This window comes from Acomys russatus, chromosome 6 (genome assembly GCF_903995435.1).
Source record: "Acomys russatus chromosome 6, mAcoRus1.1, whole genome shotgun sequence".
Classification (NCBI taxonomy): Eukaryota; Metazoa; Chordata; class Mammalia; order Rodentia; family Muridae; genus Acomys; species Acomys russatus.
Genome location: NC_067142.1, coordinates 27,486,802 through 27,498,983, shown reverse-complemented (window position 1 = coordinate 27,498,983; position 12,182 = coordinate 27,486,802). Strand labels below are relative to the sequence as shown.

The 12,182-nt window shown below is 45.6% G+C and overlaps 1 protein-coding gene across 2 annotated transcripts in view; it reads right to left on the bottom strand.

Annotated features, from left to right (window-relative positions):
• Positions 1 to 3,579: 3,579 nt before the first annotated feature.
• Positions 3,580 to 12,182, bottom strand: part of Rab3gap1 (RAB3 GTPase activating protein catalytic subunit 1) — a 58,971-nt gene continuing 50,368 nt past the window's right edge. Inside the window, exons 18-23 of one of the 2 annotated variants that reach the window (XM_051147302.1) lie at positions 8,733 to 8,829; positions 8,536 to 8,639; positions 8,109 to 8,224; positions 7,589 to 7,691; positions 5,127 to 5,147; positions 3,580 to 4,365 (exon numbers count right to left, since the gene is read on the bottom strand). In XM_051147302.1, coding sequence (XP_051003259.1) covers positions 4,129 to 4,365; positions 5,127 to 5,147; positions 7,589 to 7,691; positions 8,109 to 8,224; positions 8,536 to 8,639; positions 8,733 to 8,829 — 678 coding nt within the window. In that variant the 3' untranslated portion in view covers positions 3,580 to 4,128. The remainder of the gene's footprint in view (positions 4,366 to 5,126; positions 5,148 to 7,588; positions 7,692 to 8,108; positions 8,225 to 8,535; positions 8,640 to 8,732; positions 8,830 to 12,182) is intronic. The other variant, XM_051147303.1, reaches the window with a different exon arrangement.

Below are 12,182 nucleotides of genomic sequence, written 5' to 3'. Positions count from 1 at the left end.
AGATAGATAGATAAAAAAGATAAGCATAGGCTCTAAAGGCCCTAAAACCCTCTCCACACTGGTGAAGCTCCTGCTTTGCAGTACAAACTTTTTGGCTGTACATAATCCCCTATGTCAATTATTAGGATAACTTTTTTTGTGCCTTTGTTTTGTTTTGTTTTCCAAGACAGAGTTTCTCTGTCACCTTGGCTGTCCTGGAACTCACTTTGTAGACCAGGCTGCCCTCAAATTAAAAAGATCCGCCTGCCTGTGCCTCCGAGTTCTGGGATTAAAGGCGTGCACCACCACACCCGGCTAGAATAATTTGTTGTGGTGTTCAAGTTGTGTCTAAGGAAGCCTTGCATGTACCTGTATCTTGAGGTGCTTTAAAACTGTGCTCTCATCCGGCAGCTTCAAGATCTCTCACAAAAAGAGGTGAGATGTTGGGGTATGATTGTCTAGTTTTTTCTGTGGCTAATGCTGGTGTTTACCTGTACTAGAAGTGTCTGATGTCCCCCAGAGCAGCCTCTGCTGGCAACACTTAGCTGTGCAGCCTGTGGGCTGAGCAGATTCTCCTCCCCTCCAGAATCATGCCAGATCACACCCTGGGGTGGTTAACGGTCTAGCTGGGTAGTGGTACCTCCTGGGTGCATTGGTCTGCAATAAAGGGTCACTGCACCGAGATCTGGACAGCCTAAGGGCCTGCCTTTGTCCTGGTCCTGCTGGAGAGATGCAGCTGTAGACAGGAAGCACCCCACCTTGGGTGTCAGCCAGAATTGCTAGGTAGCCTTCTGCCTCTGACCACAATTTTGTTAGCCAAGTGACACATGACCATTTGTCATCAGTGTAAAAGCTTCGTCCAGCACTTCCATGTGAATAGAACTGACTCTGCCCTGGATCTGTCTGGCCCCTTTTCTTGTGTGAATCACTGCATGGAGTCGGGATTTACCTTTATAGGACAATAGGCTGTTGCTCCCTCCCCAGGAGTAACAGAAGTTGGAAGTACATGGGGTAACAGCTGGCCTCACACAGCTCCTCAGAGTCAGAGGCTGGAGGATCTGTGGAGCTCCAAAGTTCTGGGCCAGCCTTGGCAAGACACCACCTCCTTCTCTCTTCTTTAATTTTTATTTCATGTATATTGTATGTATGTCTAGGAGAATGTCAGATTAGAGACAGTTGTGAGCTGTTATGGGGGGTTCTGGGAGTTGAACCTCAGTCCTCTCGAAGAGCACCCAGTGCTCTTAACCTCAGAGCAATCTCTGTAGCCCAAGATCCTCTTTTAAGGGAGACAAATAAATGAATCCCTGGGCTTTGTGTAAAAAGAGCATTGGTGCCACTGGGACTTACTTCTGAGCCTTCAGGTAAACTAGGCTACAGCCAGAGACCTGTCCTTGCCAACACCCTGCTCCCTCACTGTCCCAGAGAGTGGAGAATTTCTGGAAGAGTCACTCTCTAAAACTACTTCCATGTCTCATGTAGGCAAGGAGAGTGACAGTGGGCTACCAAGAATAAGGCTCTGGCAAAGATTAAACCTGTTCTGGGCCAAAATTAGGGTTCAGGAAGGTAAATCAATGGTTCTTACACCCTACTACTTACTCAAAACGGTTCCTGGGCTATGAACTTGGAGTTTTGCTCACTGTCCATTGAGTCCTTGTGGTGGTTGGGAGAAGCCACCTGTCTCTTGTCATAAACAAAAGTTGTCTAGGGTCAGCTACTAAAGGACTGGTCGTAGCCACAACGGCACAGGTGACTACGGGGGCTCAGGATGCTTGGGGCAGTAGCTTATTCATGATTGGACTGAGAAGTGACTAGATTGGTAACTCAAAGCCCTGTGAGTCTGGGAGGATTTTACAGAAAGGCCAAAGGGCTAAGAACCCACCTAAATGGGGCAGGAGCATCCTTCCACAGACTAGCGGCCCAAGGCATGAAGAGGAAACTGAGACAGCCACTGTCCTTCACTCCCTCCCTTTCCTTCCCTCCACCCCTGGCAGCTGTGTGAACTTGTGCTTGGTATAGATGGAGACTGCTGGGACCGTAAGTGAGCCTTGCGTTTGGTGACACCCTGAGCTGGCACAGCATCTGGACAGCCACTTTACAGACCCTGGGTGCTTGGATAGCTTTCCATTCCTGTTGGACTGTGTCACCGGATCATTTTGCCTTTTCTTTTCTGGTGCTGGTGGCAGAATCTGAGCCTCATGCTTGGTAGGCAAGCACTCTACAATGGAACACCAGCCCTTCTTACACTTCATGCAACTTGTCTTTGTTTATCAACAACTAAGTACCTGGCAGGACACTTCTGAAATATTACCTGCCCGAAGACCTGTGTGTGCGCATATATGTGCATGGACTGTGATCCGAGGTCAGAAGAAAGTCAGCTCCTGGAACTGCAGTAAAGAAGGTTGTCAGATAGAATCTGAAACTGGTCCTCCACCAGAGCAGCTGGTGCTCCTCTCAGATTTTTTTCAAACTTTCAGCTCTAGGTACTGTTCCTCAGGAGGTCTTACTCCTGAGCCTGACGGACCCTCCACGGTCCTCACTAGTGATGAGTGCAGGATCGCTAAGCACACCTCAGAGTTTTCTATGCTTCCCATTTCATGGACTTGTCCTAGGCTGCCTACACTATGCTCCTGTGGCCTTAGTTCAGTCTTCCCGCCTTCAGGAAGGGAAGAGGACAAGGGCACACTGTGCGCTGTAGCATCTGTCTACATGTCACTGGCACAGCAGGCACTTGCTAATGTCTGAAATGAAGGGCAGCGTAACAGTAGGAAGAGCTGGACCAGCAGGCACCAGGTGAAGTAACAGAGCACTCTTGGGGAAAAAACACAAGTAACCACATAGACACCAGTCCTTTTTATTAGATAAACAATGCCATTTCCACCAGCCTCCGCACTGTAGAGTTCTGTCGTCAATACCAGGGAAAGCACACGGACACTGTCCTGGGAACCATCTTCCATTTGTCATGGTGCCCAGCCCCAGCCAGTGTCTATGGGTTTCTAAGAGGCAAGGCCCAGCACCTCAGAGGAGAGTACTGTGAGGCCTAGGGGTCGGCAGCTGGCCCCGCCTACTCATGGACAGACATATCTGCACATACTATACAGATAAATGTATATAGTCTTTTTTTTTTTTTTTTTTTTTTTACAAAAATAACACAGGGCTTATGCAGTTCTATTAGTTTTTAAAAATCACACAGGCAGAATTTATACTTCAGCATAACTATTTTTTTACTTTGGGTTCAGGTGGGAATTTTAGTTCCCAAAATAATTTACAATCACCAAAGAGAGGTCCTGCAGCGACACATTTAATGCATCCTGAGCTGAGCCGCACAAAAGACAAAGGACAGTGCCTCAGCCCTGCACTGCGGACTTCAGCCCCAATCACACAGCTACAAGAGCCGAGCCGCCATCCAGTTCTGCGCACTCATGGCCTCAGCACATCACCTACAGCCCCCTACCTGCACAGGGCATCTATGTTCCTCATAGGACTTCAACGAATATCAGTCCCAGCCAGCAGCACAGAGAAGTAAAGTGCAAAAGCAGGGGTGCAACAAACAGGACACGGAGATCCTCAGACAGACAGACAGACAGACAGACAGACACACACACACACACACACACACACACACACCGCTAACCTGTAGCCACATTTCATGTAGAGATTGATATGAATATATTTGGTTACAGTGACTTGGAAAAACAGAACTGAAATTCTAGTCTTTCTCCTAGAATATTCAAATGTTCATCAAATACCGTAATAAAGCGGACCATCAGGTGACTGAATAAACAGAATGCCACATGGCAGTTTAAAAACAGGTTCTGGGACTAAAAGGCTACCAGCAAACTACCCAGAGTGGACAGACACTCTATTTTGCATATGTGACACTAATAAGGACAACCACTAAGTGTTTACATAGATGACTGTCACAGGAGAATGAACAAACTCTGTCCCTCAAGGTGAGAGGCCCGCTGAGGTGTGGTTCCCCCACACAGGGCATCTCCCCCAGGCAGAAGTCTTTGACACCTCAAATTTATCCCTCTGGTTCAAGCTTGCTGGAGATGACTCCAGATGCTGGTGTGACTCCTGCTGTTGTCTGGACAAGGTCATCTTGGTGGCCCTGGGGTACCCATGGCAGGAGCTGCCTCCCCTCCTACCCTAGAAGAAGGAGGTGTCTGAGGAAAAGGCACCTGCAAGTCTGAAGTCCTCCTTGGTGAGCACACTGTACATGCGCTGTGGCAGGGCTTTGGAGTAGGGCGCAGGCCGAGGCACTGTGGCCCTCAGGATGAGCTCGCGGCCCGCAGGAGGTGGGAAGTCGGACCCTGAGTTCTGTCTTCTCTCCTCTGGGTAGCCCGGCCTCTTCAGCTCCTCCTCTGGCAGAGCCACTGCAGCAGCCTTGAACAGAATCAAATGCCAAATTCAAGAGCTGGTTGAAAGCTAAGCTTCCTAAGGGCGATGGATACACACGAGAAACACACAAAAGGCCCCGCGTTACTTGGAAATGCATTATGTTCACTGTGTGTTATGGCTGCTCAGAACAGAAACGGAAAAGCAGGAAGCTGGAAAGAGCGTGAGCACTAGCAGGCAGAGAGGGTGGGCGCTGGGCACTCTGCTCTGAAAAGCAAGGGTATCAAGGCGCCTCAGCAATGGTGGAGCTGCACTGCTGTCTGCATTTCTTCAGGCAGTGACTCAAGTCCAAGTTAGACATTAACCAGGCCGACTTTCTCTTAGGTCTGGAAAGGTGTTTTTTTCCCCCTTTAAATCTCTGCTCTCTCAATCAGTTCTTTTCAGATTCTCTTGCCAAATTAGAACCAGGAACACTGGCTTTGATTGCTGGGCAGTTAATGTGACAGCGAGCTAACAGATGCCTGTGGCACGGCCACAAAGGAAAAGTGCTCAAGGGTGAGGGCATCTGCTTTTACATTCAAACTGCAGCCCAAGTGGAGCCTCCAGAACTCAATACTGTCCTCCTCCCATGACTCCAGTGCTTGGGAGAACTCTTTGGGCAATGGAACCATGAAGTCATGGTAAGCTGTACAGCAAGAGGGGATGCCAAATCCAGCCGGTTAGAGAGGTGGTTAGTTAAGATGACCTTATGACGTTAGAGGCATGGGGACGGACGAAGAACTATGAGGGACATAAGGCCATTTTGTTACCTCATCAGAAGATTCAGTCAGCTTGAGGAAGGTGAGAAAAGAAACAGTGATGAAAGGGAACGAGTGAGGTGGTTAAAGAGCCGGCGGACTCAGGGTCAGTTCAGGAACAGCATGCACTGTGGGGTATGACTCCATCAAAGGTGCACAAAACCACACAAGGACACCAGACTCCCGACATGGCCAGCGCCTCAGGCTCATGCATCTGATGGCCCAATGGGTGATGTGCAGGGTCACTGAATGAGGACATGACTGAAATCCTAACTCATTCAAAAAGATGCTATTTTAAAAGGTGGCTTGGTAGATAAACCATACATTTAAGAAAGGTGTCTGAGAATAATTCAATTTAGAAAGACTGAAGCAGAATCAGGCATTTTCGCTGAATTCTATTTAAATACATACATATATACCCAAACCTATATAATCACAGCCAACTTTATTAAGTTCATAATTTTAAAATTTTACATTTTGGGTTTTTGAGGGGAGTGTGCATACGTGCATATGCACATGTTTATGCCACAGCACACATGTGGAGGTCAGAGGACAACTTTCAGGGTGGGTTCTCTTCCACCATGTAGGTTTTGGGAAATGTATGCTATAAAAATTCAGCTAAGCCTAAAATATAATTAAATCTCCATTTTTTTAGTAACTACATAACACTCAACAGTTCACGGGACCAGACAGCTACAGCTGAGTTAAAGCACAGGTCCCTGAAAACACTCACTATCAGCCTGGATTCAGAATCTGTACCGTGTGAGATAAACTCGCAACTTTAGGTCCAGGAGGAGGACCCTGGAAAGACAGCATCCTCCTCTTAGATATGATAAACAGCATAAGTAGAAACAATAAAGCACAGAATAGCCTGAATGAAGAAACACAAATTGGTATGTAAGATATTAAATGCTAACAGGAGTGAAATGCTGGCTTGTTTTTGTTTTTCTAGCCTCTGAGCAGTTAGGAGAAGGGCTGAGGAGACTATTCAGTTCAGGAGAAACAATTCTAACCATCCCAAACAAGCTATAATCTCTTGACATTTCTTAACTCATGACTTTTTCTTTTCTTTTTCTTTCTTTTTTTCAAGACAGGGTTTCTTGGCTGTCCTGGACTCACTTTATAGACCAGGCTGGTCTTGAACTCACAGAGATCCGCCTGCCTCTGCCTCCCTGGGTGCTGGGAATAAAGGTGTGTGCTACCTTGCTAACTCATGATTTTCTTTTAAAAAAAAATCACTGTTGAGAACAGGCTGTCGCAGGGATGTCAGCCTCTGGGTGTTCTGTTGGTGGAGGTACACAGCATGTGAGAATAGAAGACAGAGGAAAACCAAGGAGAGGAGTATTGCTTCCTAGAAGTCACTAATTTATATACAAATAAAATAATTTGGTCTTTAGCTTGAAATTTTTAAACTTAGGGAATTACCCCATAAATAATATCAACTTTTCAATGAGGACTATGCAACTGTTAGGCCATGTTTGATACAAGTTATAGTCATCTGAGAAGGAGCCTCAATTGAGAAAATGCCTCCATAAGACCCAACTATAAGGAAGCCTGTAGGGCATTTTATTTACTGATTGATGGGGAGGGTTCAGCGGTTTGCGGTTGTGGCCCTGGGTTCTATGAGAAAGCAGGCCGAGCAGGCCACGGGAAGCAAGCTAGTAAACAGCACCCCTCCATGGCCTCTGCATCAGCTAGTGCCTCCAGGTTCCTGCTCAGTTTGAGTTCAGTATGACTTGCTTCGGTGATTTCCTCCCCAAATTGCTTTTGGTCATGGTGTTTTATCACAACAATAGTAACCCTAATAAAGCCCATGTGTGCACCAAGGAAAAGTCTTACTCGGTGGAGAATGACTATCTGAAAGCTGAGCTGATGTTCTTGTTTCTAGGGTCATCTTGTCCCATGACAGTGAAAAGTATATTTAATGCACATCTTAGTCCTTTCACCTGGATTCCTGATATTAATGTCCCCCCAAGGGAATAACAGCACCTGCACACAAGTGCATATGTGTATGTGTGTTGGGGGGCTGTGTGTGCACATGTATAAATAATATCCCTAATCAATAGAGGAGGGGCTATATAACTTAACTTCCTACTTTCACGAGTGGAGAGAATGATGAAGATCATTTTCCAAGCTGGACTTCCTTCTGTACTGAAGCCTGTTTCCACAGTCCTCACAGCCTGAAATCCTTTTCCTTTTCAGACAATCTCTACTACCGGCTAGTCAGAAACTGAGGCTATAAACGTGTTTTTCCACACCAGAGCTCTGGCCCTTGCTAAAAGTCCCCATCAGATTCTAGAGCAATGGGTGTCGGAGCCTTCTAGTTTCCATAGTTTAGTCTGAACACACTACTTGCTTTCCTTAACCCAGGACATCAGGCCTCAGAAGTCCTGGGGCCTGTTCTTTCTGTGCTGTCAGCCAGGCCTTGGGACAGAGCCCTGGGCCACGGGCAGCCAAGGAGTGCTCTCACATACCCGCTGAGCGTTCACAAACAGCTTGTGGATGATCCGGCCTGCATATCCTCTTCCTGCCCCAGTGACGGACACTTCAGGCTGCTCCAGCAGGCAGCTGACAAACCTAGAGGAGGAGAGGGAAGGGTGAGGTGCTTCAGGCAGCTGGAGCCTCAGCCAGGGTGGATTCCACTGACACATCTTCCTAACCCACCCATGGAAAAGTAGGGGTGATAGGATTGCCCGGTGGGAACTTAGCAGAGCTCTGATCTGAAGAGAATTCAGTATTTCTCTGTCTCTAGTCAGAGGGGCAGAGCCTTTTTGTTTTGTTCTTGTGTTTCTGGGCAGCCCCAGCTAACCTCAACAACTCACTGTGTATCCCAGGCTGGCCTTTAAATTCAAGGTAACCTCTTGCTTCAGCCTGGCAAGTACCGGGATTATAGCCATAACCCACCATACCATCATCTCTCAGAACTCTTAATGTTCTAGTAAGACAAGCAGCTGGCCCTCCTGCAGACAAACTGGGGCACACACATAACAGTACCTTTCAAGATCTTCCTTTTCTTCCTCTTGCTCACATTTCTCAGTTCCAAATTTTGCCTTGAGGGAGCGGGCTCGGGCTATTATAGCTTCCACATTAGTGATCTGCAGGATGATTTCCTAGGGGTACAAGGGAGGCAGAAGCACTGAGACGGCAAAGATGCACAGTCCTTAAAACCCTTTTCAGAGCCAATGAGGTGGCTCAGCAGGGACAGGTGAGTGCCACCACGACATCCTGAGTCATGTAGTGGAAGGAGAGAACCAATTCCTGTCCTCTGCCCTCCACACATGCTGACATGCATGCACACCATCTGCACCATCCCATAAATAAGTGTAAAAAGAAAATTTAAGACACAGCTTAAATAATTTTGAAGTAATTATTGCCAGGTGTGGGAAAATCTTGGCAAGACTCTGGCAAAGCACACACTTACTTCCAACTTCTTGTCCTCGGGATTGGGGAAGTGCAGAACTTTGCTGGAATGGGCTATGATCTGCTTTATAATCTTCTTAACAGAAGGAATGTTTTCTAGACTTTCTACATATAAAAAGATCAAAGCCACGGTTAAAAGCGAAACCCAAACCACTTCTTTGGAAATGCACTTCGGGACGACTCAATGGAGACATTTACCTTCTTCCTTTACCTTGAGAACAGCTGCATGAATCACACAGGGCAGGAGGTGCCGAGCTAGGTCTGCAGGCTTCTGCATGGCCAGGTAGTGCAGCACCTGACAGAGATGCAGGGGACACAGAAACACTGTAGGTGGCATCCTCAGAAGCCTGGCCTCGGCTCACCCAGCCTCGTCCCCAGCTCAGCAGCAGCCATGGCAGAAGTGAGGGTCTGCCACTTTTAGGAACCACAGTAACTACTGTCATAAATATTTCAAGTCTTTACATTACACATGCAAATTAGGAACAGGCAAAAAGAACAGGATGACCTGTAAGTCACAATACCAAATGACAGTTCACATCAGTGTGTTTCAACCTAGGATTTTTTCCTAGGGTATTGGATATAAACACTAATAATTAATGTGTAAATGTTGTTTTGTAACTTGATCTTCTACAGAGTAGAAACTCTTATTTCTTCTTGTAAACATCCATGGACCCTCTCTTTAGACACCAGCAGTAAATCTCACAGTAGGGTTATGAATAGTTCATGGGCTTTAGCACTAAGGAGCGGTAGCACCTACACCTTGTTTACCTGGTCTCTATGTCCACTCAAACGCAGAAAGACAGATGGAATCTCTTCCTTTAAAAAATCACGTATTTTTTATAGCCTGATCACTTAATGTGGTAGATTTTTATTTATTTCTGTCTTAGAATGTGAGGTTACTAGTGCTAGTCACTTGGGAGACAAACCTCTTGGCTTGTCATGAGACATTATCTAAACTAACCTGGCTAAAGTGTGAACCTGGACCTAAATGTAAGTGGCACCGCCCCACAGGCTAGAGTTCTGACTAAATAAAAAGAAAGTGGAAGCAGGGTGTGGTAGCACACACCTGTAATCCCAGCACTTGGGAGGCAGAGACAGGCGGATCGCTGTGAGTTCAAGGCCAGCCTGGTCTACAAAGTGAGCCCAGGACAGCCAAGGCTACAAGGAGAAACCTTGTCTAGAAAACAAAACAAAAACAAAAAATGAGCACCAGCATTCACACTCCTCCCTGCTTCCTGACTACGGATGTCATGTGACTTTCACAAAACAGCTATCTAGTTATCCCTACACTAAGTGATATAGAGACACTGAGAAGCCATTTTTACTACATGCTGGGTTTCTACATGGATTTACAAATTAATAGTCTGTTTCAGTAGAACACTAAAGCACTAATACCACACTGTTTAGACAAGAAGCCAGTCCTGTTTCCTGATTATTGGTTCTTTTCAGCCTAGCTGTTTTTACATGCCTATTATAAAGAAGAGTTCACTCACTCAGAAAACATATCCCAGCACTGTATAGTCAGTAGTACAGCCAAAACACTTAACAGTACTTCACCACTCTAAAGAAGTCCATTTACAGCCAACTGTGTGTCAATCTCAGGCTGAGGCTTTTAGGTTTACTTTTCCAAATGAGCATCAGCATCAACCAATCCGGCTACATAATAACATCTTTTGGTGTTTTCCTTGTAATTATGGTGAACATATTAATCAAATGAAAGTAAAATGACTTTATTTTTTTTAACACATTTTTATTGAAAAATAAAATAATTCATATTACATCTCATTTTCTATCCCATCCCATGCATCCTCCCATTCCTCCCTCCCTCCCACTTTCACCCCAATCCCCCTTCCCTATGACTGTGACCAAGGGGGACCTCCTCCCCCTGAATATGGTGCTATGGTATCAAGTCTCTTCTTGGTAGTCCGCTATCCTTCCTCCGAGTGCCACTGGGCCTCCCCAACAAAGGGACATGGCCAAATATGGGGCACCAGAGATCCTGTGAAAGTCAGCCCCCAGTCTCCACTTAACTGTGGAGAATGTTCTGTCCCTTGGCTAGATCTGGGTAGGGGTTTGATGATGACTGCACATTCTGTCCTTGGTTGGCGCCTTTGATCAAGCAGAACCCCTGGGCTCAGATCCACCCATCATAATGTTCCTCTTGTAGGTTTCTAGGACCCTCTGGATCCACCTACTTCCATATACCCTATATTTTTCTCACCTAGAGTCTCAATAGGATGTTCTCACCTCTATCCCACTTTCCTGGTAGGTGCAGACTTTCATGAGACCTGCCCCTTGGGCTAGTGTCCAGTTATAAGTGAGTATATACCATTAGACTCTGCTTCTGGGTTAGCTCACTCATTATGATCATTTCTAGTTCAATCCATTTGTCCACAAATTTCGGGGATTCCTTGTTTTTAATAGCTGAGTAGTATTCCATAGTGTAAATGTACCACAGTTTCTTTATCCATTCTTCTACTGAGGGACACTTAGGCTGTTTCCATGTTCTGGCGATTATGAATAAGGCTGCTATGAACATGGTTGAGCAAATTTTCTTGTTGTGTGCTGGAGCATCTTCTGGGTGTATTCCAAGGAGTGGATTAGCTGGGTCTTGAGGAAGTGCTATTCCCAGTTTTCTGAGATAGCACCAGATAGATTTCCAAAGTGGCTGTACTAATTTGCATTCCCACCAGCAATGAAGGAGTGTTCCTCTCTCTCCACATCCTCGCCAGCATGTGTTGTCACGTGAATGTTTGATTTTAGCCATTCTGACGGGTGTAAGATGGAATCTCAGAGTTGTTTTGATTTGCACTAAAATTACTTTAATGATGTCCTATGTATTCCGGTGCTTTTCAGGTTTTCTTCAGATTTTAAGTGTTTACTGTTAAGTTTATGGCTAGTTATTTTATATTGTCCTCGCTTATATAATGACGAGAAAACTAATCTACATCTCCTGAGTGGCGATTTCTCTATATAAAAGCTCTACTAGCTGCTATCTAGAGAACTATGTTGTTGGCCCATTTTCAGATTGGGTTGTTTGATTTCTTTAGTTCGGAGGTCTTTGTACATTCTAGACAGCATTCCTCTCTGAGACATCTTCTAATGCTTTCCAGTCTCATAAAGTCTCAACCATCAACTGTTGGCATCACTTCCTGAATGCCTGGCGTCCTTACCTGCGCTGATCTGAGGTGTTTCCCCTAACCTTTTCTAACAGTTTCAGAGTTTTGGCTCTTTGATCCACTTGAAGCTGATTTTTACACACAGTGAAAGTCAGGGATCTGGTTTCATTGTTACATGTGGATGTCCAGTTTCCAAACACCATGTGATAAGTGGTGGTTTCCTAGTCATCTCTGTCTTATCACTAAAGTGTGGGTTTTTGTAGCCTTCTGTGGGTGTGTTCATCTTCAGTCAAAATGAATCCTTCAAGTATCTGTCTCTAGAGCTGGTATGGAGGCCAAGAATTCCATCACACTGATTTTTTAAAATATTCTTTTGAAATTTTATACATGTATACATTTTGTTGTTGTTTGTTTTTTGGTTTTTCAAGACAAGATTTCTCTGTGTAGCCTTGCCTGGGCAATTTATTTTTATCTCACCTATTCTCCCCACCTCCTTCTAGCTCCCTTCAGGACACACCAAGTCTATCCC